Genomic DNA, 26,484 nt, shown 5'->3' with positions numbered 1-26,484 from the left:
AATAAATATTAAATTCTATATATGGCCCTTGACAAGTTTTTGTTGGGTGATGTGGTCCAAAAGAACTAAAAGCTTGGACAGTTATGTTCTGAAAGATCATTTCATCTGGGTAGACCAGTCAGTTGCAAAAGAGTTTCTCTTCATAGCCTGAGCTGCTTTTATTTTCTTATACTTTCAGTACAAACAATAATAGCCCAACAAGCAAAATCTATTTTGAAGAGGACACAGTTTTATTGTTAAATTTTTCTGGGGGCAACTAGATAGCACAGTGGATAAAGTACCATCCCTGGAAGTAAGAGAATATGAGTCAAATCCAGCCTCAGACATACTAGCTATGTGACCCAGTCACTAAACCCTGATTGTCTTCTGAAAAATAAAGTTTTCTGGTGTTAAATGGTGAACCAAATGCCAACTACCTGCGTTTATGGACTTTTGCTGCTTGCCAGTTAAGTTTTCCTTTGATTGCCTATGATGAAGGACATCCTGGATCCGGGCTCAGTTTGAATTTTAGGCTTATAATACTTCCCTCCTCCTAGGCATTCTCTTCTTCACCTCTTGTCAACAAGAACTGATCACATTGCTTGAATCTTTGAAGCCACAAGATCAACCCTGAAACAGCCTGACCTTTGAATGATTCCTAAGTATTCTCAGTTTTGGGTTGCCCCCCCCCCATGACTTCATTCTTCTACATCCTGCTGCAAACCAAGTTCAAGTTCTATTAAGCAGAACAAAGTGTGATTTCTTCCAGTTGTCCTGAAAATAGATAAATCCTAAAGTTAGGACTATGTTAGAGTAGATATGTGATAGGGAACAAGGGGGAGGGTGGTAACAGGAACCTAAAAACCTTGGGTAACTACTACACTGGTCTGACATTATAAGAATTTACCACTTTGTAAAGGGAATTCAACCTTGATAAAAGTGCTTGCTTGACAGAGTACTTGCTGAACTTCTGAAACAAGAAAAGAACCAGAATAGATCATAATATGATCACCTTAGAGCCGGAAAGGACCTGGGTGCTCCATTAATCCAGTGTCCTCATTTTAGAAATGAGGAACAACTGAGGGCAGAATTAGCAATTGAGTCCTTTGACAATGTTGATGTCAATGCTAGACTACTAGTGGCAAATTATCAGGGTAATTCTAGGGGTCTGGGACCACAGAATAAGAAGCTGAAAATAAAGACTGCTAATTATACCAAAGGGCAGTTAATTGGAGCAACTGATAGAGCACCAGATCTATAGTAAGGAACATTCTTTTTCCTAAATTCAAATCTGGCCTCAGACACTTACCATCTGGGTGACCTTGGACAAGTCACTTAGTCCTATTTGTCTCAGTTGTCTCACCTGTCAAATGAACTAGAGAAAGAAATGGCAAACCACTCTAATATCTCTGCCAAGAAAAACCCAAATGAGGTCATGAAGAGTCATATATGAGCAAAAAATGAATGAAAAATTAAACCAAAGCCTTTGTCAGACAGCTATTCATCAGGAGTTAGGATAATCAGACAAAGCTTAAATAATAAAGCAGATCTCACAAGTTACAGCCAGGTCTAAAAGGTTGCATGAAGAAATGAAGAAAAGTGGGGAACAAAGAATGCAGACAAGAAATCTAGGCAAGAGGTATACAGGAAAAGCCATAGGCTAGTGGAAATACACTTCACCAATGGTTAACTAAATACCTTTTGACAAAGCAAGTTAAATATGTAGATGGACCTTAACCCTCAAATGTAGAAAAATGTAGACAGGTGGTATGACATAGCTGAAGGAAGAAGTAGGAAGGAAAATGATCTAGCAATCCTCCCCCCAAAAAAACTATGTAAAAATTTTGAAAATGGGGTGGCTAGGTGGCACAGTGGATAGAGCACCAGCCTTGGAGTCAGGAGTACCTGGGTTCAAATCTGGTCTCAGACACTTAATAATTACCTAGCCATGTAGCCTTGGGCAAGCCACTTAACCCCATTGCCTTGGAAAAAAAATCTAAAAAAAAAACCAAAACAAAATTTTGAAAATATATTTCAGAATAATAAATCTCAGTTATCTTTAATACACTTGATTATTGGTAGAATTTTTTCAAACTTAAAAAAAAACCTACCAAAAAACCTAACCAAACCAAGCCATTTCATTAGTGTGAACTCTTTTTTTTTTATCAATGCAAATTACAATGACTCCAAGCCTCAGAGGATAGTCTCATATTTCATGAACTTCTGCAATTAAAAAAAAAAGTTTACCTGGTAGTTTGAGCTTCTGATGATGAGCTGGAGTTAGAGGTGAGAGCAGAAAGGGTGTCTGCCCTTTCAACAGTTGACAAAAATCTCACTAAAATCTGAAAAAGCCTCTTCTTCTTGTTAAAAATCTATCAGTTTGTTGCCTGCTGGCAGAACTCCTCGGTGTCACCTCCAGTCTTATGAGAATTCAGGGTTACCTCTACATCAGAGCAAGGCATTGAAGTACAATTTAACTGGAGGCATTCTTGGGTCAATGTTTAAATAATATTACAGAGATGGGGTAGAGTTCCCTCAAAATAATAATATGAATGTGCAGTTAGATAAGCAAAAAATTATCCCATAAAGGAAAGGAACCTTGAGGATTTAGGAAATGAAAACAAGATAAATAATTTTCCCAGTATTTATCAGTCACATGTAGAAATTTCACAAAAGCAGAGAAGGACCAAGAGTACAGGCAGTAGTAGGAATTAAATGTTCACCTATATTCACATTAATTAATTGAATAATAAAAGAAATAACGGTTTACTTTACACAGAATGAAAACAAGTCTTAAGAATTTCATATTACTTTTCAGTATTTTTCACTTTTATAGTAAAAAAAAAAAATAGGAGTTTGCCTGCCAGAGGTTTGGGTTTCTTTTCCTTCTGTTCATCTCTATTCAAAACTGGGAGTCTAAAATAGATTTTTTACCTCATTGTCCCTATTTCCTTTCATTGTTGCTTTTCAGGTCTCTATTAGTTTCTTGGTTTTTTTAATGACTTCAGTTTCTAACAAGCTAAGAAAGCTAAATGCCAGTGAAACTCCTAGACACCGTAAAAAAGCAAAATCAAACTGCAGTAACTATGAGAAAGGAGAAATCACAGGTCTGGAGAAGCAGTAACATAGAGACCTAATCTAATTCTTATGTCTAAATCTTTTGGAAGAAGAGGACAGACACATTGTCACATGTGAATTAAAGAACTCTTCTCTTTTTTCATTTATTTAGGAAAAAAACATTATTCATGTAATACCATCCCCCCATATCTATTAGAAAACTTTAGTTTCCAACCAACCATGGGTCTTCCAATCATTCAACAAGTAATTTAAAGAGGGTTGATGCTATATATAATCATACAAAAAAATTCCTCCAAATCATTATTGATTAGAAAAATGCAAATTAAAACAGTTATGAGGTACCACCTCACACCTATTAGATTGGCTAAGATGACTAAAAGGGAAAATCATCCATGTTGCAGAGGTTGTAGGAAGATTGGGACATTAATGCACTGTTGGTGGAATTGTAAACTAATCCAAACATTCTGGGGAGAAATAGGGAACTATGCCAAAAGAGCAATAAAGCTGATCATACCCTTTGACCCAGCAATACCAATACTAGATCTATATCCAAAGCAAATTGTAAAAAATGGGAAAAGTTTCACCTGTTCAAAAATAGTTTTGTAGTGGCAAAGAATTGGAAATTGAGGGTATGTCCATCAAATGAGGAATGACTGAACAAGTTATGATACATGAGTACTATTGTTCTATAAGAAACCATAATGGTCAGACTCTAGAGAAGCTTGGAATGAATTACAGAACTGATGAAGAATAAAGGGAGCAGAACCAAAAGAATATTGTACACATTAACAACAACATTGAGAACTGATTAAAATGGATGCAGCTCCTCTCAGCAGTCCAGAGTTCAAGGGCAACCTAGACCTGTAATGGACAATGCCACATCCAAAGGAAAAAACAATAACAACAAAAACTCTACAGAATCTGAATTGATAATATATTGATTTTTTTTAAATTGCTCTTATGTTCTTCCTTCCTATCTCATGCTTTTCTAATTCATCATACATAAAATGACTAATATGTAAACATGCTGAACACAAACATGCACATCTTTTACTATCTGCTCACTGCTGAGGGAAGGAGGGTGGTAGAAAACATATAACAAATATATTTAAAAATGAATGTTGAAAAACTTTCATAACATGTAACTGGAAAAATAAAATTAAAAAAGAATACTGATGAAAAATAACTTTTTTTCTAAAATTTAGCATGAGATTTTATAGTTTTATTTGGTGAGGGCAAAAAATATCCATTAAAAATAATTTGTTTACCCATCTACTTGTCAGAAAGCTTAGATAGTAATGTGCTTGTGTATATTTGTGTGTGTATGTGAAAGAAACAGAGAGACACACATAAAGAATGAGAAACAGAGTGAGAAAGAAAAGTAAGAAAGTGTGTGTGTGTGTGTGTGTGTTTGTAAGATAGACACAGAAAGAATGAGAAACAGAGAGTGTGTATATATGTGAGAGAGATAGAGATACACAGAAAAAATGAGAAACACAGAGTGACAGAGAGAGAAAAACTCTGTGTGTGTGTGTGTGTGTGTGTGTGTGTGTGTGTGCCTGTGTGTTTTGTTTTGTTATGTTTTGTTTTGAAAGACAGGCTTCTTATCTTGCCCGGGCTGTGAGAGCAGAGGCTACTAAAAGGCCTGGTTCCACTCTGATAAGCACAAGAACTTTGACTTGCTCCATTTCTGACCTAGGAGGATTCTACCCTCCTAAGGCAACCTGGTGTCAACCCACCTCATTAAACCCACTACTTAGTGCAGTCACTTGATTAGCTTAGCCCACTGAATCTCAGGTGCACCAAGCTCAAGAGATGAGCCAGCCTCAGGTACCAGGAATTACAGTCCTTTGTTTCCACAACTGACTGATACACTGTGTTTTTAAAGCACGGGTAGGGAACTTTCCGTTTGGATATTTATTACATCATTCTTGGGACATACAAAATTATTGGCTTAAAAATTGGTAACCCACTACATTTGGTCAAACATTAAAAAAAACTAAAAACTCCTAGATTTATTGAATTTTGAGTCCCACCTGTGATTGCCTTGGCAGTGCCAGACCAAATAATTTCAAGGGCCTTTGATGAATCTTGGGCCAGATGTTCCCTACTCCTGGTTTAAAATATTTTTTACTGTTTTGTTTTAATATCATAGTCATTTCCAGATAAACTGCTCTCTTGAGGGGCCCACAACTGGAAGTAAGAGAAATACTTTTTAAAAAACCCAATAAGCACAGTCAGCACATCTGTCAGTTTGTGTAGTATTCCTCTACTGTAGTCCCCTTCCTTTTTACCTAAAAGGAGAAAGGTTCTTCCTCATCTCTTCTCTAGGGCCACCAATATTCATGACAATGACAAGATGTTCCATTTCTTTTCTGTAATCTGTCCATTTATAGTCCTGGCTCTGTGGCATTCTGAGGGTCCTGAGCAAGGTAGTTAACCTCTCTGTGCTCAGTCTAGGTACATCTCTATGATGATAAACTGCAGAAAGGGTAGGTCCATACAGCTAGAGAAAATTTCCTCATTGGCAGTTCCTGTACTAAGGAAGTGACAGATTGGTCATCTAACCCTTTCCATTTCCATCACTGTGATCATTTATTAAAGAGTTAGATCTTTTTTAAAATCAACTCTTTGATAATTATTTTGACCCCAAATATAGCACAGAACACTGAATCTGGAATCAGAAGACAGGAGTTTCAAATATTACTTCTGTTACTTACTACTTTTTCAACCTTGTTTAAAGTCTTTAGCTTTTCTTGGTGTCACTTTTCTCATCTGCAAAAAAAAGAGGGATTTGTACGAGACACCTTCTAAACTACTTTCCAATACTATGATCCAAAATACTTTCCTTGGAGTGACAAAACATGTTGCCAATCTCACAGAAATCTGGATGTGAGATATTGCTCACAATAACTTTCTATTAGTGACACAATGAATTGAGCACTGGGTCCAGAGTCAGGAAGATATGAATGCAGACATTCACTAATTGTATGACCCTGAACAAATCATTTCACCTCTGTTTGCCTCAGTTTCCTCATCTATAAAAAGGAAAAAAATAATAGCATCTACCTATGGTTGTTGTAAGGATCAAATGACATGGTATTTGCAAAGTATTTAGCATAAGGTTGGTATATAAATGTTATCTATCATCTTCATCAGTATTATTATTATACAGATGAGGAATCTGCTATTACAAATGAAGAAATCTGCTATTTTAATAGCTTTTATTATGTAAAATAAAATACAGTGGAGATAAGTGACAGATCTAAGATCATTTCCAATATCAAGTTTCAGATGAGAAGAAAGGAAGACAAAATAAGAAGAGAAATGTAGAATAAGCAAAGAACTCTGAACCAGAAGACAGTAAGCTGGAGTCTAGGATCATGGGAGCATAAATTTAGAACTGAGAAAGATCTCCAAAGTGAACTTGTCCAAATTATTCATTTTACAAATGACAAAACTGAGGTCAAGAGAAGTTACTTGACTTGCCTGAGGTTCCACACATATTAAGTGACAGACATGAGATTTGAACTCAAGTCCTAGTCCCAGCTCAACCATTAACCAGTTGTGAGACTTTGAGTAGCCTTCTGTTCTCTGGGTGTCAGTTCATCATCTGTAAAATGAGGTGGGGGGGAGCAATGGACGATTGCTGAGTTTTTAACTAGCTCTAAAATTCTGATAACTTGGGATTTCAAGAAGCCTCTCAGAATCAATAAAGGAAAAGTTATTGGCAGCTCAGGGGAAGCATAACCTTCCTCAATACAGGTATGAAACAGTTATTTCCCTTTATCTTCCGGTTTTATGGAATCATGTAAATAGCTTCAGCCTCCCTGGCAAAGAATCTCATGACAATATAGCTCATTGCAGTAAAACCTTTCTTTTTTTTTATAACAAAGTACAAACACTTCTGATTGTTGAAGCTGATTCATAATTTTCCTAACTCAAAGCAAAACAAAACAAGGGTCAAAATAGAATGGAAAGGTAAATAATTCTATCACCCTACTACTCTATTAAGTAGCTATATCTGCATCTCTTCACACTGTAGTAACAGAACAAAATCAACAAGGGCCAAGTGGAGCTAGGCAAAAATTGAGCCACAGAAATAATCTAATCTTCAAGTCTGCTTACAAACCACCCTTCTCATAGAAGAAATAGAACCATTAAATACAGCCATGGAATTAGTGCATAGGAAAAATGACTAATATGTATTTCATATTAACATGAATTGAATTGGAATTGAACTTGCTTCTAGAGGGTAAGAGGAGGAAAGGAAATATTTGTAAAAGGAAAGAAAAACTGTAAGCACAAGTCCTCCTATAACATAAAATGTGCAAGGACAAAAATAAATTAAACATTTTGTCTCCCCCATCCTCAATTATCTCCATTATGTGAGGAAGGGGAAGGAAAATATGGCATAGATTATCAATCCCTCTTCTTGCCTATATCAATTAATTCAAAACGTTTTTCCCCAGGGCAGCTTAGGTGGCACAATGAATAGAGCACTGGCCTTGGAGTCAGAAGCACCTGAGTTCACATTTGACCTCAGACACTTAATAATTACCCAGATGTGTGATCTTGTGCAAAAACTAAAAAAAAAAAATAAGTTTTTTCCCTCCTTTGCAATGCATATGATGTTTGTTGCATGTTTTTCTTCCTAATTAAAATGTATTCACTATTTTAATGATATTTGATAGTTCTACTTTCTAGTGAATCAAAATAGTCCAAGAGTCATCTTAGTGGTAAAGCCATGCCAGCTTTGTATTCAAGATTTGCTAAAGATGTCAAGTGGAAAATATGCAGATAATCAATAATGTTCTGATAGAAAAAAAAATCATTGGAAACCAAGAAACACCCCCAGATATGCTTGTGGACTAGAGTCACTATTGGTTCACTGACCCACAAATTTAAACAGTGAAAAACTTTTCCTTTCTCATAGAAAGAGAAAATAGACCCAAGCTCAGACTCTACACTATAAAAAGGAAGAAATTGCTCTGCTCCTGATAACACCTCCCTTGACCTTTGGGTAAGAAATTTCATTTCTAGCCTAAATTAAAAACTAAATCCCTTCAATTCAGTTCTCAGTAAACATAATGTATGTTCTTTACAAATAAGTAGATTTATGAACATGCTCAAATCCAATTTATCCCTCTAGTATAGATTTCCAAATTCCCAGTTCATACCATTATTTTATCCACATTAATCCTCCTACTGCTCCAATGTTCTTTGTTCTGAATTTATATAGCTCACTTCCCAATTAATGCATGAATTGTCTTTAGCCTCAAGCTGTCATCTGTGACAGAATGTTGACATTTGTCCTCTGGATTATGAGGCATGCATGACAGACAGCAAAGAACACTATGTCTGATCCATTTGATTAATGGAGTTTACAGACTAGACTGTAAAAATACAGAGAACTTCTCTCCCTTTGAATATTTTCTATTAAGGGAGGAAAGCTAGAGGAAAACGAAAAAATCGTGATTAGAGCCTTTAGAAAACTCAGAGACTTGTATCAATGAGAACAAATAAATAATATTAGTCATAGGGACTAGGCAGACACTAATCCAGTAGTGATGTACACAGGTAGGTTTCATTTTAAGAAGCAGTGTGATGCTAAAGACCACTTTCTAAAGAAGAAAACCAACAGTACATGAAGTACTGTAAATAACCAAAAGATGTTGTTTATCGTTCAGTCATTTTGGTCATGTCCAACTCTTTGTGACTCTATTTGTGGTTTTCTTGGCAAAAATACTGGAGTGGTTTGCTATTTCCTTCTTCAGATCATTTTACAAATGAGGAAATTGAGGCAAATAGGATTAAGTGCCTTGGCCCAGAACACACAGACATAAAAGTCTGAGACCATATTTGGACTCAGGTCTTCCCAACCCTAGGGCAGATACTCTTTCCACTGCACCATCTAGCTGCTCAAAATGAGTAAAAGTCTTAATAAATAAAGTATATACCTGTTTTAGACAGCATGGAATGAGTGCATAGGGAAAATGATTATATATGTATTTTATGTTAACATGTATTAAATTGGATTTGATCCTGAAAGTAGAGGGAAAGAGAATTGGAAATATGTATAAAAGGAAAGAAAAACCTCTCAGCACAAGTCCTCCTGTAAACATCATGGATTTAAGGTATTTGTCATCACCAGTAAAATTTACAAAATTTTTTATATAAAATTTTTACCCTGTAATACAAGTCATTTAATCTCTTAGTGCTTTAGGCAACTGTAGGATTATTAATTATAGGAGTTACTGATCTGCATTACAAGATGATGTTTCCACACTGGGAGACCTCCACACTAATGAAATCCCCTTCTAGAATTTTTCCTCTCAACCTCCCTCCCCAAAACCAAACAAAAACACAACAAACTCCAAATTAGCACAACATTTTTAGTTTCATTGTTCTATCACTCAGTCCTGAAGAACTAGACAATCTAATAGCAAACACCTTGCATATAAGTAAAAAACAAATAGTTCTTTGGGGAAGTAAAGTATATTTGAGCTGGGAGGAATGTGATATTATCATCCTCATTTTGCAGATGAGGAAACTTCGGTAAACAGAAGATGAATCTTCTAACTCTATTTACTGTGCCACCTAACTATCTTTAGTTTACATGTATAGGATGCATGTATGTATGTATGCATGTATGTGTAATTCCTTGGTTCAAAGGGCCATTTGCATGAGATACAAATTGGTTGAAAGTAATTAACTGCTCAATGTCCCCCACTTTCAGAAAGGAAGGAAGTGGTGAGAACTAGATATAGAAAAGACCCTGATCTTCTGGTTTTCAGATTTGAGAAAAAAGAAAAATTGTTCCAGATTCTCTCCAGGCCCCTGAAGGGAAAAATACTAAGAGGAAACTGAGATGGAAGTGATCAGCTATATGTATATGAACACATAGATATGTTTATATGTTTATATATATTGCTTACACATATTTGTATGTGTATTAAATTAATTTACATGGGAAATTGTAAAGTAGCTTGTATTTTAAAGTAAAAGCAAATATAGAAATTCAAATCTCTACTTTTCTAAGCAAGATTTTAACTTACAATCAATAGGAGATGTACACCAGAGATGAAAACCTTTCTGACTGAAAAAGAATTGGAAATATCAAAAATAGTTTGTACTCCATCTAAATTTTTTGTAAATTCTCTTAGAGCAAATATACATACAGATAGTCACACAAAGTACCTAAATTTAAATCTATTTCTGTCATTAAAATTTTAAAAATACATTCTCTGAGATCTGAGGGTATATCCTGAGTGGCAATTTAAGGGGAGATCTCTAAAGTGAAAGGGTCTACTCTCTCTTAGCCATCTTCAACTCCTACTTAAAGAAGAAATGAAATAGATGTCATGAGCTAGAGTAGGAAGAGGAAAAGCTCCTTTTGGCCAAACTCAGTATTCATTCTCTTTACTGTGTTCTTTGGAAAAAGACTATCTCCCTGAGCCTGGGATGCACTCTCTCTTCTCTTCAACCACTTAGAATCCCTTCCCACTCATCTCAGGTGCTGATTTGCCCCAAGATGCCTTTCCTGGTGTTTTGGTTATTACATTCTCTCCCTCCTCAAATATTCTTGTATTTACTTATGTTTCCAGGTTCCATTCCCCCACTAGGATGCATACCCTCTAAGGCAAAGACTTTTTAATTTTTGTTTTTATGCCCCCTGAGCCTTGAGAATTACTTCATAAATGTTTCTCAGAGTGAATTACTGACACAGGAATCTATTTTACAAACAACAAGAAAAAAGACTTTTGCGATGTTTACTGTGTTAGGAGGAAGCATGATGTAGTAGAAAAAGTATTGAGTCTGGAGTTATGAGATTTCCATGAAGAATGGCCATGAATCTCCTGGCCAAGGTTAACCTCTGTACATGTACAAGTGATTCCATCTCATCCCATCTTCTCCAGCAGGTTGCCTGCTCTTATCATCCACATTTTCTCATTTATCATCAATCATTCTTTGCCCATTTGCTGCTTAATAATAATGTTTGGACTTCAGTCTCAAAGAAGACATGACATCAGGGTGGTGATGCCATGACAAACACATGATTTGGATTTGAGTGAGGGGATGCTGTGCTAAGTCACCAGCCTCACTTTCTCCTCCAGAGCCATCTAGGTCCAGTGGCCAGATATGAATCGGGTTGATTGGAGATGGCCCTGGATGTGAGGCAATCAAGATAAAGTGACTTGCCCAAGGTCACACAGCTAGTGTCAGAGGCTGGATTGGAACTCCCTTCCTCCTGATTTCTTTTTTTTTTTTAGGTTTTTGCAAGGCAAATGGGGTTAAGTGGCTTGCCCAAGGCCACACAGCTAGGTAATTATTAAGTGTCTGAGACCAGATTTGAACCCAGGTACTCCTGACTCCAGAGCCAGTGCTTTATCCACTTGTGCCACCTAGTCGCCCCCTTCCTCCTGATTTCAATCCCTATCCTCTTCAAAAAAAAAAACTCTGGAAATTGGGCAGCTAGGTGGTGCAATGGGGTGAGAGTGACCCTGGAGTCAGGAGGACCTGAGCTCAAATCTGACCTCAGATACTTAAAATTACCTAGCTGTGTGGCCTTGGGCAAGCCACTTAACCCCATTGCCTTGCAAAAACCAAGTCCAAAAAACAAAAATAAAAACCTCTGGATCTCTCCATTTCTCTAGGTATCATGCCATATCTCTCCTACCTTTAGTGTCTAAATCCCTTGGAAAAAACCATATACAATTGATGCCCCACTTCCTTTCACCCATTTTCTTCAAATCTGACTTCAACCAAAACTGCTCTCTCCAAAACTGCTAAATTGAATAGCCTTTTTCTCATCCTTAAGCTTTATGCAATCTATGACACTGTTGATCACCCTCTTCCTCTAATCATTTCTTCTCTCTAGGTTTCCAAGACTTTTCTTTCCTGGGTCTCCTTCATTTACCTGACTGCTGTTACCCCTCAATTTCCTTTAATTATCTTTCTTCAGGTGATGCCTGCTAAATGTGAAAGTTCTACTAGGTTCTGGCCTGAGCCTCTTCTCCCTCTAAACTATTTACCTTGAAGATCTCATCAGCTCTTGTGAATTCAATTATCATTTTTATGCTAGAGATTCTAGCTTTAACCTATAATCTCTCACCTCCAAGTGACTATTAGGTATCTGAAACTAGATATTCTGTAGAAATCTTAAACTAGACATGTCAAAAACTAAACTCATTATCTTTCTCCTCAAACTCTCCCTTCTTCCTAAATTTCTTGTCACTGTTGGAGGTACCACCATCCTCTCAGACACACAAGTCTGTAACTTAGGCATCATCTTTACTTTCTCTCACTCTCCCCCAATGTCCAATCTGTAGTCAAATTCTGTCCATTTCACTCCCTGCACCATTTTCTCTTCTCTGACACTGCCTTCAATACCTTATATCTTCCATCAATATGTCTGTACTACTGCAATAGCCTGCTGGTTAGTCTACCTGCCTCAAGTCTCTCCCCTCTATAATGCACTCAGTTGTCAAACTGATTTTTGTAAACACCCTTCATAGCCTAGTTCACCACCACCATCTTTTCAGGGTAGTATCTCTGACAAAAACAAAACCCCAAAGGGGGTCACAAAGAATAGAACACTGAATGACTAAAATGACTGAACAACCCCTTGTATAATATACGATTTGGACACTAGATAGGAAAAAAAATACAAGTGTTCTTCCCCTAAATTCATGCTTCTGAGGTGAATTTGCATGTACCCCAGTTCTTTTTCCTGCAAAACTAGCAGAAGTACAATGTAGCATCACTTGCTAGTTGCATGATCCTGGGCAAATCAATCAATCTCTAATTCTGCTTCCTCTATAAAATGAAGATAATAATAATAAGTAAATATATTACCCAAGATCATTGTGAAGATCAAGAGAAATTATATATATATATATATATATATATGTGTGTGTGTGTGTGTGTGTGTGTGTGTGTGTGTGTGTGTGTAGTGGCTTTAAACCAGAAATGTAAAAGAAAGCTTTATTTTCCTTAATAAAGAATTTCAAAGCTGAAAGAAAATTTAGAGATCTATCCTCATGAAGTGTATAAACAGATCTTAAACATGGTTTTTTTGTTGTTTTTTTGGTTTTTTTGGAGAAGGGTTAGAGATTGCTATTGTTCAATAAAGTTAACTCCTTTGAGTCAACATTAGTGTTCTCTGAAGTTTTTCATTAGTTAACAATGGATTTGCATTTTTCCACACATACTTGCTCACCTGGTCCTCCCTTGCCCCCCAAAAACGTTTTCATTGTTCAAAGCTTACTATAGTTTCCTGAAAGGCTCTCTTGGCAAGTGTATACTCTCTTCCAGCTTTGAAAACCTGCCACACCCCAAGTTCTGACTTCATTTCATCTGGTCTGTAGGCTCATCTATTTGGTAAGTCGTAATCAAGAAAGAGTTAAGTTCTAGCTCTTGATAAAGAAGCAGAAAGAGAAGTAGCATCAGAAGACCAATTTAATAACAGGGTTAAAGGTGCTTCCCACCTCCCACCTTCAATTATATGCCATTACTAAATGATCAACCAGGATGATTTTAAATATAATAAGCCTTTAACAAGTAGGCATAGTAAATCTTTATTTCCCAGGTGATCTTGGGAAAACCTTAAATCCACGTTCTCTGACCCTCAGTTTCCTCACCTGTAAATGACGGACTGGGATGGGACGATCTCTAAGGCCTTACCAGGTGTAAATCCCATAGAGACCTCAAAATCATCATGCCTATTTCTAACCCACAGTGGTTGAAAATTCCCAGTCCCAAAGGACAGCACAGCTCCATTGAGTTGATAAAGGGATTTCAATTTCAACTTCTATATTTTAGAAAGATCCTTAGAACTTCACACACTAATATAAGTAGTGGGGTGAAGCTAACTAAAAGCACCTTAAAGCTTCTTGAGCCACTACTTCTATTCAAGTATATTCCCTAACACAACTCTCCCACCCATGTAGTGAGGATTGAAAAGACTTTAAAGCATCACAAGTAATTCAGTCCTTAGAAAAACTAAGCGTAGACAAGACAGTTTATGTACACTTCATCATTAGAAGTCTCCATGTGGGTGTCAATGTCACTACATTCAGATCTTTACTATACTACCTTATGTTTTCTTTCTTTACATCTTTCTTTCTACATACATAAGAACAATGGAACTGATTCCCTAAGGGGCCACAAAAATCCCCAAAGATCCCTATCCACACCCTTCACACAAAGCAAATAAATCCTGGTCATTTTCCCTACTTGTCCAAATGCTGTACCTTCTTCAACTCAAATATATTATAACCAATTAACACAAAACTAAAGTGATCCAGAAATCAATGGCGATTTAGAAATAAGAGGCAAAATTCTCTGCCCTTCTTTAAAATGAGGATCTCTTCATTGACTTCATGACCTGGGCTGAACCCTGAAACCTAGCTCTGAAGTAGTCAGTCATGTTATTTTCTACCAAAGTAGGATTAAAGTTTAGGTTCTTTGAAAATCACACAGTAATTCCTTGGACAAGCCCCATCTATCATTTTGAAAGAAGAGGAACTTCAAGATACATTTTTCAAATACACTTTCCAAAAATAATCAATATTTCCCTTAAATGATTATGACAAAACAACCAAACCACTTCATTACAACTGCTCACAAGCTGCAGAATTACTTGATCTCTTTAATATTTCACTCATAGTAACAGCCACTGAGCTATGACTAACCCACTCTACCCAGCATCATCTCTGGCTCCAGATGGCAAGAAATACAGTCATTTTGCCCTTGCTGAAAAGCAGAGGAATGCTAATGCTGATTTCTTTCCTATGGATCTCATTCCACCCGCAGTGACTACCTTCATTTCAGAAACAAGTGAGTGGAGGAAGAAGGGAAAAAATGGAAAGACGAACCCAAACGGGAAAAAGAGGAAAAGGGAATGGGATGGGGAGGTAAATACACTGCAGCTTTAAATGTTGCTGCATCAAGCCCTGGATTCTTTCCATCACCCAGCAAAATGGTAAGAAGAAGGGAGGGAAAAAAAATCCACCCCCTCCCCTCCCCTCCCCTCCCCTCCCGGCCGGCCAAACCTTCGGGCAGCTCCGGAATGAATCACGCAGCAGTAAAGCCATCCCCCATCCCCCCACCTCCGCCCCGGCCGACAGGTTCACAGGTGACCGGTGCACCGACCTTGGCCCGGAGGCTTCGCCCAGACATACTAAGCTCAAGGTCAAGGGGGACGGCTCCCCTGTCTGTCCGAAGCCCTGAATTCTGGTGCCAAAGTTTCGAGCAGGGCGAGGGGCCTTCAAGGTACGTCTGGCCGCCAGTCAACCCTTGTGCACCTGCCTGGTTGGCCTCCCCCTCCCCCGCCCGGTACTGAGCCGCTGTTCCAGACCCTCACCCGCAAGGGCGCGGTGGTCTCCTTCCCCAGCCCAGACTCACCTCTCGCAGACATGGTTCACTCGGCAGGAGCCAGAGGCGGAAAGGCAGAGGAAGCCAAGGAGTGTGTGGTGGGGTGAGGGGGTGGGGGGCAAATTTCTGAAAGGCACACACACACACACACACACACACACACACACACACACACACACACACACAACCACCACACCCCCTCAGGCGACCAAGCCTTCCAGGAGCAGGCACCCTGGACAGCCCCTGCGGCAAAGGGGCTGGCGCGGCTCCGGGCTTGGACCACCGGGCAGAATGCCGGGATCTGGGGCAGCCGTAGGAGCCGGGCTACCTGGGCGCAGCGGGGCCCCGGGCAAAGCAACAGTCAAGGGGAAAAGAAGCAGCTCCATGCACCCATCGTGCAAGCACAGGCTTCGGGCGGGCGGCGGCGGCGGCCGGAGCCAATGCTAACAAGGAGCGCCCGGAGCTGGGCGGGTCCGCGCTTCCCCCACTCTCTCTCTCTCTCTCTCTCTCTCTCTCTCTCTGTCAATCTCCCTCTGTCTCTCTCTCAGTGTCTCTCTCTCAGTCTCTCTCTCTCTCTCTCTCTTTCTCTGTTTCTCTCTCTCTCTCTCTCTCTCTCTCTCTCTCTCTCTCTCTCTCTCTGTGTTTCTCTCTCTCTCTGTGTTTCTCTCTCTCTCTCTCTCTCTCTCTCTGTGTTTCTCTCTCTCTCCCTCTCTGTCAATCTCCCTCTGTCAGTCTCTCTCTCTCTTTCTCTGTTTCTCTCTCTCTCTCTCTTTCTGTCAATCTCCCTCTGTCAGTCTCTCTCTCTCAGTGTCTCTCAGTCTCTCTCTCTTTCTCTGTTTCTCTCTCTCTCTCTCTCTCTCTCTCTCTCTCTCTCTGTCAATCTCCCTCTGTCAGTCTCTCTCTCTCAGTGTCTCTCAGTCTCTCTCTCTTTCTCTGTTTCTCTCTCTCTCTCTCTCTGTCAATCTCCCTCTGTCAGTCTCTCTCAGTGTCTCTCAGTCTCTCTCTCTCTCTTTCTCTGTTTCTCTCTGTGTTTCTCTCTCTCTCTGTTTCTCTCTCTCTCTCTCTCTCTCTCTCTCTCTCTCTCTCTCTCTCTCTCTCTCTCTCGTCAGTGTCTCCCACTCTCTTTCCCTTCTCTGGCCTGAACACCAACTTCCCCCCCAGGGGGGACTCACTGGCAACAGCACCTGCCCCTGAGGTCCATGGAGTGGGGGGTGGGGGATGCAGCATGGGCCAGGATTTCTTTAAACCCCAAACCAACACATCCTAAAGGGGAGGAGGGTCCCGAAACTCTAACCCTAGCGTCTACACTAGAAATCTAAAGGATAGTCCTCTCCCCGACCTGGCCTTCATGCCCGGGAAAGGAAAAGTACCTGTTATTCTCTCCCCATAGAGAAGATCAGGGGCAGACTATGACTGATGACCTGGGTTATTTGGCCCTAGGTTGGAAGGAGACAATCTAGAGTCAACTGAGGCAGGATCCTCCGTATTGGATGATGAAACACCTCTCCATCATAGGCCTTCTCACTCCTCATTTCTTCCTAGCAAGTTCATTGAGGACAGGTTTTATTTATTATTCATTTTTAAATTTTTCTTTATATATCCCAGAGTACTACTGTTCTTTACAGGGCAGGCACTAACTACATGTGATTTGCTATTAGTTCATAGGCCTAAGCTGACAGCAAAGGTACCTTTTTCTTTTGTAATGAGACAATTTACAAACTTAACTTTTCTATTGTATTTTTGACAGCCCTGCAGGACCTGGTATTTCAGAGTCCCTGTCACTAGAGGGCAATATAAACCCCTAAACCCATCAGACCCCCAAATGCTTATTTCTACAGAGAAAGCTGTGCAGTCTTACTAAAAGTGAAGGCTTCCCATACTAACCACTACCTTTATCATTTGAAGACTGCCTGGTTAAAGGGAAATGGTATGGTACCATGGATAGTGTCCCAGTTACAGTGATAGCACTTAGGTTCAAGTACAGGCTTTACCATTGACTTCTCCTGTCCTTGACAGTTTCAACATCTATAAAAATAAAGGGGTGGTGTTACTTTGATTAAATGGCATTTAAAGTCACTTCCAGCTTTAAACTGTTAAACCAAAATTCAGAGAAATTCATCACCAAGGAAGCTGGATATTATGTGATAAATTTCTATTTTTGCCTGTAACAAAGTCTTCTGAAGAACAGAGATTGCAGATGAGTTCTGTGTGACATCTTTAAGAAGAATACCTGTGCCAATGAAACCATTCTTTTTTTGTTAAAAATTTGATTTTTTTTTAAATTGTGAACTTATCGATTCAGATATATATATATTTCAACAGAGTAATTCCAGGGACACTTAGACAGTGTAGTGGATAGAGCACAGGCCCTGCAGTCAGGAGGACTCAGTCACTTAATAATTGCCTAGCTGTGTGACCTTGGGCAAGTCCCTCTTAACCCCATTACCTTAAATAAATTTAAGAAAAAAGAAAATGAAGGAGAATGACTGTGTCCATTATCCACCCTGTGGATAATGACAAGGTGAGAACTTATAATAGGCTGGGTTGGCTGGTCCTTAAACAGCAGAGTCCATGCTGAGGAGATTCATAGGAGAAAAAATGAATTACTGGCATTCTTTGAGTCAATAGAGTAACTCTAAGAAGTAAAGTGGAATCATCTACAGAGTAAGACAGAAAATAGAGATCTTATGGAAGAAATCAGAATGTATAAACAGAAATTAGAGAATTTAGGGAAAGAAGATGGGAGCACTCTGCATATCAGTATATCCTCTAAAAAAAAAAGGAGAATATACAAATCAGAGGCAGGAGTGAAAATGGAGCAAGGAAAAAATAAAATTCTAAGCCTGGAAGAAATCATGAGATCCAACTTGAATATAGGATGAAGAGAAATAATCTAAGGATCACATGTCTTCCAGAAAACATTAGAAAAAAATAAAACCTAAAACTATTCCCAAGAAATCATAAAGAAAAATTGCCAAGAAGTATTGGAAGCATACAACAAAATTCAGTTCAACTGAGTCCAAACAGCACAGCCCAAAAGAAATTTCAAGTTTAGACAACTGAGAAATATAGTAGTCAAATTTCAGAATTACAACCTCAAAGAAAGACACACAGCAAGAAAAAAACACTTTAAATTTCAAAAAGAATCAGTCAGACAAGTACAGGAATATTCCTTGTATACAGATAATTGAGAAATCAATGAAAGTCAAGGAAAGCAGATAAAGAAACCTCCCAACAGTGGAGAGATAAGGGACTTCAAGAAAAGGATATTATACAGGTTGTCAAATATGGCCAGAGTATTGTTTCATTTATTCAATTAATTTTTCTTTAAAAGGAAGGACTATTAAAAGTTGGGGAAAGTTGTTAAATGACTAACATGAAGGGAAAAATAATAATAGAATATATTTTTAAACTAGCACAATACTCCATATAGCCCTGACCAGGAAGATTACAAAGGGATCATAACCTTCTTATTCTGCATGGTAAGCTTCTCTTAATGGAGAATAAGACTGTATTGGTTTCCCGAGCTATTATATCATACTGTTAACTCAAGCTGCATTTGCAGTCTACCAAGAGTCCAAGACCATTTTTAGAAAAACTTCTCCATAGCTACTCCCTCCCAAATCTTTTATATTTGAAGTTTTCAAGTGTACACCTCTAAATTGTTTTTATTAACTTTTATTAGATTGAATCCAATTATTTATCCTAGTCAGATCTTTTTGAATCCAGACTCTATCTTCCCATTACACGTTATTAACACACATAATAGACATGCTATGTGTGACTTCATCTAGGAACTGGTTAAAAAAAATAATTAATATAACATCAAGGAAAAATCCTTGAAATATTCTACCTGAAAACTTTCAAACTGACATCCAATCATTAGTGACTACACTTTCACTTTAGCCAATCAACCAGTTCAAATAGAAATGCATTCAAAAAATTAAACATATAAATATGTATATATGTGTATATACTTATATATATGCATATATGCACACTCACATCCTATTATCTAGCCCACATCTCTTTATTCTTGTCAATAGAATGAGATATGTTATCAAATATTTTGTAAAATATAAGTAAACTATTTCTACGAGGTTAATCACCTTGCCAAAAAGGGGAATAGGATTCCTTTGGCATGACCTGGACTTGATAAAAACTGTGCTAGGTCTTTATCTTCACTCTTTCCTTTTCTAGACACTAGTTAACTGTCTCTTTAATTATGAATTTTCTTTTTTTGCCAATTATCAAATCAAATTTAATGACTTAACATGGAACATTATTGTTCTACTAGAAACCAGGAGTGAATAGAATACAGGGAAGCCTGGAGGGATTTGCATGAACTGATGCTGAGTGAGATGAGCAGAACCAGAAAAACACTGTACATCCTAACAGCAACACGGGGACGATGATCAACCTTGATGGACCCGCTCATTCCATCAGTGCAACAATCAGAGGCAATTTGGGGCTGTCTGCAATAGAGAATATCATCTGTATCCAGAGAAAGAACTGTGGAGTTTGAACAAAGTCCAAGGACTATTTCCTTTAATTTAGGGAAAAAAAAACCTGATATCTTATTATCTGATCTTGTTATCTCTTATACTTTATGTGTCTTCCTTAAGGATATGATTTCTCTCTCATCACATTCAATTTGGATCAATGTACAACATGGAAACAATGTAAAGACTGACAAATTGCTTTCTGTGGGGGTGGGGCAAGGGAAGGAAGATTAGGGGGAAAATTGTAAAACTCAAAATAAATAAAATCTTTAATAAAAAAATTTAATGACTTAGTCTGAAAACTCAATTTCTTGCTCTTTTTTTTTAATTTGGGTATTTGCCCTATGATACCTACTACATTGATTTTTTATATGAAGTCATAGAAGTCATTATTTTATTGATACTCTTTTTTTTAAAGTACATTACTATAATTTCTCAGTGGCTCTTTCTTCTTTCTCCCCACCTTTCCTTGTAACAAATAATTTCAGTCAAGTAAAACAAACCATTTCATTGACCATGACTAAAAACATATGTCTCATTCTACATACAGAGCCCGAAAAGAGAGCAGGGACCTCAAGAACTGAGATCTACATCAGTAATCCATCATTTTGAATGTCTTCCTGGAGGCTGGATCTAAGAAACAATGGATTAGAGTGTCTTTCTCCTCTAAGGGTGGCATCATTTCATTTTGAACTTGACTTCTGAGAGAAGGTTCTGTTACAGTGCCCTCTACATCCATTTGGCATGTTTGAAGTCATATTTGAAGAGCTCAGTCCAAACCAACAATTTGCTAAGCAATATCTTTCACACAGTCTTGCATTCACCCTTTTACACAGAGCCCTCCTCAGTTGTTTTCAACTTCTGAAACCAATAAGCATTTATTGAAACTGATTAGCTAGGCTACATGGACAAAAGAAAAAAAGGAATTGGGAAATAAAGGAAGAAACAAAACATCAAGGAGATCTTATTTGAAATTTTTATAACAAACTTGTTAGGAAACAAAGCTTAGAATTGGAAAATTAAAAGTATTAATTAAATGCAAAAAAACTGGCATCTGCCTAACAATTTAGAAGGTTGCTCCTTCTACCAAGAGGCAGGTGACATGCTTAATTCTCAGTCTTTTGAAATTGGTCACTATATCAATTAGATTTTTGGAGACTTTCGATATTGTTTTTCTTTACATTATTGTGGTGATTGTGAAAATTGTTTTCCAGAATTTACATACTTCATTCCTCATAAGTTCATCAAAGCATTCTCAAGTGTCTGAATTCTTCTTATTATTTGTTATGCGACAGTAACAATACACTATTTACTACAGTTTCTTCAGTTCTTGACTAATTGATGTATATCCACTTTCTTTTCAGTCCTTTGAAAGTTAAAAAAGTATTATAAATATTTTTGTATATATTCTCCATTATCTTTTCAAGATTACTAACAGTAGGCCAATAAATATATGTGCTAGTTCTTTCAAGACCCAGTTCAACTGGGTCAGGTGACTTAATTTATCAAGGGCAATTGGAGTTTTTACTATCTCCTTGCTCATCTTTGGTATCAGCTTCCTCTTAGCTATTTTTGTTCTGTCTTTTCCAGTTCAAAGATCATTCTCCTGGGGGTGGGGGAAATAGAAGCAAAATAAAAATTAAGAATGTCTGTTATCTGTATTATCAATTATTTTCCCACCCACCACAATCTTTTGATCTCTTGATCCTCTCTTCACCCCCACCAAAATACAGAATTTTAAAAAATTTTCTCTTCAGCTTTTTTTGCCAACATCAATTCCGTTTGAGCCTTAGTGTTCTTAACACTATTCTTATAGGACTGTGCCACATTTATATAGCCATCCACATGATGTGGGGTTAAAATATGATATCAAAAGGAAAAGAGCCATTTCTTCCTAAAAGATGACATACTTTTTAAACATTTTATTTTGCATAAGTTAGAGGAGGTTTTTTTTTAAACCTGCCTTTCCTGACTTTTAGACTAGGTGTATGGGTACTATACTCTGGTTAGACTGAACTAACTCAATATATTTAAAATAGAACTTGCCATCTCCTTTTCTGCCCCCCCAAATCTTCTCTTCAAATTTTCCTTATTATTGTCAAGAATATGATCATCCTTTTAGTAACCCAGTTTGAAATTTCACAATCATTGTTGGCTCCTCAATCTTATTCACCTCACATATTAATCAGTTATCTAATAAATATTTATTATTAAACACCAACTATGTCAGGTCCCATGTTAGCCACTTGGGATAAAAATACAATAGATGAAATAATACCTACTTATAAATAACTTAGGTTCCAAACAGAATAAATTTGAAGAGAATAAACACAAAGTAGCTAAATGAAAGGTAGATTGAGAGAAAAGCAATGGCAATCGAAGGGATTGGGAAAGGCTAAATGGTGAAGGTAGTATTTCCATCGAATGTTGAAGAAAGAGGGGAAATGTAGAGAAAGAAGTCCATTATAGGCAAGGGAGAACCAGTGTAAAGGCATGAAGATGGACTATAGAGTACTATTGTGAGGATGAGAGAAGGCCTGTTTGATTGGATTGAAGTGTGGGAGGAGGAATAATGTCCAATGAGGCTGGAAAGATAAGTTGGGGGAAGGATTTGAAGGGCATAAAAAATAGGAATTTGTATTGGATTGCCAAGGCAATAAAAAGTCACATGACTTTCTTGGAAAGGAAAATGACATGGTCAGGTCTATACTTAATAAAAATTACTTAGGTAGCAATGTACCTGATGAACTGAAGTGAAGAGAAACTTGAACCAGGTTGACCAACAAGAAGACTGTTGCAATAATCTAGGTGAAAAGTGATAGAGACCTGAATTAAAGGGATAGCACATTCTATGTGAATAAGAGAAAGCATCCAATACAAAAGATGGTGTTGAAATAGAAACAGCCTACTTAAGAAACTAATTGTATATATGAAGAGTTAATGATAATGCCTAGTTTAGGAAACAGAGAGAGATTCAAAGAATGGTGGTTTCTTCAACCAAAAGAGGGAAGTTTAAAAGAGCGATAGTTTGGGGGTAGCTAAGTGGTGCAGTAGATAGAGTACTGGCCCTGGAATCAGGAAGACCTGAATTCAAATTCAACCCTCAGACACCTAATAATTACTTAGCTGTGTGATTTTGGGAAAGTCACTTAACCCCATTGTCATGAAAAAAAAAAGAAGAGGGATAGTCTGGGGGGAAATGTAATGCATTCTGTTTTGGACATAGTGAATTTGAGTTGACATCCAAGACATCCCATTTGAAATGTCCAATAGAGGGTTGGTGAGGTCCAAATTAAGTATGCATGTGCTTGTATGCATACATATATTGTGTTCACACACATGTGTTTATTTTTAGGAATATGTATATGGGGATCCACCTGACTGCTCAAGGAAGGATGAGTCAAGACGGGTCAGAAAAATGGAGCGGATTAAAGCTCCTGTAACAATTAGAAAATGGATAATACCTTTATATTTCTAGTCTGAATAAAACAGAGAGAATGAATTTAATAAAAATAATAATTACAATTTTAATAAACTAATTTTTAAAGTTAAGTAATTAAGAAAGTGATTAGGGGAAGAGAAGATCATAGATTAAAAGAATAATGTCTGAACATAGAGGATAAGCAACATTACAAAAATTGAAATTTATTATATTTAGGGACAGGAAATTACTGTGGGAATACTTTTTGAATGAACTGTAGGAATGCTCTCAAACCATTGATTTAGTTTAGGAACTTAAACCTAAACATAAAGATCAACTTTAATACCTAACAAGAAGAAGAAAAAGGAAAGGAAAGCATAAGATACGTACAACTACAATACAATTTGACCTATTCGAAAGTTATTGATGCTACTCAATGGAAAACAGAACAAGAAAAATATATTTAATAGACTATCATCATGTGCTATGGGAGTTTAATGACTATAAAACAATTGTCACAGTGGTCAAAGATGCCATTTAGTCAGAAAATAGTTGATCTCCTTGCCAAGTAAAAAAGTAAGCAACCAAGGACAACCTGGGTTTATCACATAAAATCACATGTAAAATCTTATGGAGTTGTATAGTAGAAGATTACAATCATATCTCCCATGAAACTGCAAAAAAAAAAAAGTAGTGAAGGTAAAAAATAAGTCTACAAAAAACTTGGGGTAAGATTGAATTGGGTCAGATCATCCCCAAGAGCATTTAAAGATAACGCTGAAAGTGAGACAGCAGGCAAAAAAAAAAAAAAACCCCCAAAAAACACAACAGAACAGAGATCAGGTCAGCTGGATGGCAGTGAATAGAGCACAGGCCCTGGAGACAGGAGGACCTGAGTTCAAATTCAACCTCAGACACTTAATAATTGCCTAGCTGTGTGACCTTGGGCAAGTCACTTAATCTCATTGCCTCAAATAAATAAAATTAAAAAACAAAAACAGAATAGATCTGTCAATTTCAAAAACAAAATATTTTATCCTTTAGGGACTGGGGAACAAACTCTCTTCAACTTTTGGTTCCCACTGTGCTTTATGAGAAAATAGAAATTACACTAAAAAAATATGAAAATAGGAAGAATAGTGGGATCACATCAAGTATACACATAGGAAATCCTCAATGGAGCTGACAATTTTGAGAGTGACAGGTGATTTGTTCTCACGGTACTGAAAAGCTGAGAAGATATTGAATTAATAGAAATCTCAGAGTTGACATTATCACTAAAATTGTCAGTGCGTAGGATATTGTTAATTACTAAACAAAATGCCTTGTGTTTTCCAATGTCACAAAAGATATTCAATCCAGGGGCCAAACAAAAGAAGAGTTTACTATCAATGGTGAAATCCTTCAAATTCTCCTGCTTATAGATGATCCTATGCTTATTGTATCACACCCCATAATATTAATAAGACCTTTAAGAGAATGAACTATACATAAATTGAAGATATCTTTAATTAAAACTTGAGGAGAGGTCAGGCAGAATATTTAAAAAATATTCTGTAGCAAATCACATTTTTATAGTGAAATAAGGTATAGAGGGCACAAAATCACCCATATTTATTTGTTGATTATTGATATTAGTGAAGCTAAAATCAATATATCCCACTTAGCCCTGAAGCATTTATCAAATGAGAACACACCTTGTCCATTTAGTCCTGATACAAATTTTACCAGTGTGTGAAATATCTTGATTGTATGCTATGTATGAGCAAGACTTAGATCCCTCCCTGGATAAAACAGGAAATCTGTTCAAATATGGGACCTGGAGTTAAATGGTTTCAAGTTCAAATCCAATATCAAATACTCAATAGCTGTGTGACTCTGGACAGTCATTTAACCTCTAGCTACCTTAGTTTCCTGAACTGTAAAATAGGAACAATAATAGCACCTACCTCACTAGGTTGTTATGAGGGTCAAATGGGATGTTTCGGACAATACCTGATATGATACATAATAGGTGCTAAATAAATCCTTGTTTTCTTCCCTTACCCCTTATCCCTTGTGTTTTCTATTGTCTCAAAAAATATCCAATGCAGGGGCCAAACAAAAGAACTTCCTATAGATAGTGAGATCCTTCAAATTCCCCTGTTTACAGATGATCTTATATTTTTTGTATCAAACCCCATTAAAAAAGATATCATTCAATGATATCCACAACCACTTAAGAGTGCAGCCCTAACAAGTCACACACAAAAATAGCAGATAAAGAATGTTTATTATTTATAATATGATAGACAGTTGAATGGAAACCCCATTAAGTTGATCCATCAGTACATTTATCTTGGACTGATGCTGCAACAAATTAACAAAGATCCAGAAGAGTAGATGGATTTAGAGTGGATTTGTTTGAACTTAGAAAATTGAATAGTTTGTTTTTATCCCAAACTGCTTCCTCAGTTTAAAAGACCTATTTAAAAGAAAAAACCCAGTCTTCTAGAGGTGATATATGCCAAAAAACAATTGTGGAACATCCATTATTTTAAATAAAAATAGTTGGTGGACCAAAGGACAATGTAAAGTCCCCATATAGTCAGATTAAATAGATTATAGTCTATTTTCAACAATGATTTACAAGCAAGAAGTGACACAAAAACATATATCCAGGGAATATATGATCAGAAAAGAATGTATTAGTTTTGTAGCTAGAGAGAGGAACAACAGATAGACTTAATACTTTCCTGGATATTTTAAAAAAATCTTGAAGGAGACCTGTGCATTGGGTAGAATACTCAATGGAGGATTTGCAAATATGGATTAGAGGCAAACAAAATGTGAAGGAATGGATAGATTGTGATCTCTATCACTGAAAAAAATATGAACATAGATAAGACGTATATCTATCAAAGAATCATGATACTTTAGAAACTGACATACTATTATTTGTGATCTTTGGAGTAGCTAGATAATGAAGTATGGAATCAGGCAGACCTGAATTCAAAACATGCCAGGGACACTTACTAAGTAGGTTACCCTAGGCATTTTAATGAACATTTTTAAGTTTCAGTTTCTTCAATCTATAAAACAAGGACATATAACAATAGCTACCTCACAGTGTCATGAGATTAGATG

At 37.1% G+C, this 26,484-nt stretch overlaps 1 protein-coding gene across 1 annotated transcript in view; it reads right to left on the bottom strand.

The window, feature by feature from the left end:
* Positions 1–15,730, bottom strand: part of ABLIM1 (actin binding LIM protein 1) — a 420,518-nt gene extending 404,788 nt beyond the window's left edge. The window contains exon 1 of the mRNA XM_074233606.1: positions 15,466–15,730. Within this exon, the coding sequence (XP_074089707.1) occupies positions 15,466–15,478 (13 nt within the window). The 5' untranslated portion in view covers positions 15,479–15,730. The remainder of the gene's footprint in view (positions 1–15,465) is intronic.
* Between the last annotated feature and the right edge of the window lie 10,754 nt (positions 15,731–26,484).

Source organism: Macrotis lagotis, chromosome 4 (assembly GCF_037893015.1).
Source record: "Macrotis lagotis isolate mMagLag1 chromosome 4, bilby.v1.9.chrom.fasta, whole genome shotgun sequence".
Taxonomy (NCBI): domain Eukaryota; kingdom Metazoa; phylum Chordata; class Mammalia; order Peramelemorphia; family Peramelidae; genus Macrotis; species Macrotis lagotis.
Note: the sequence above shows the minus strand (reverse complement) of the source record. Positions and strands in the feature narration are given on the sequence as shown.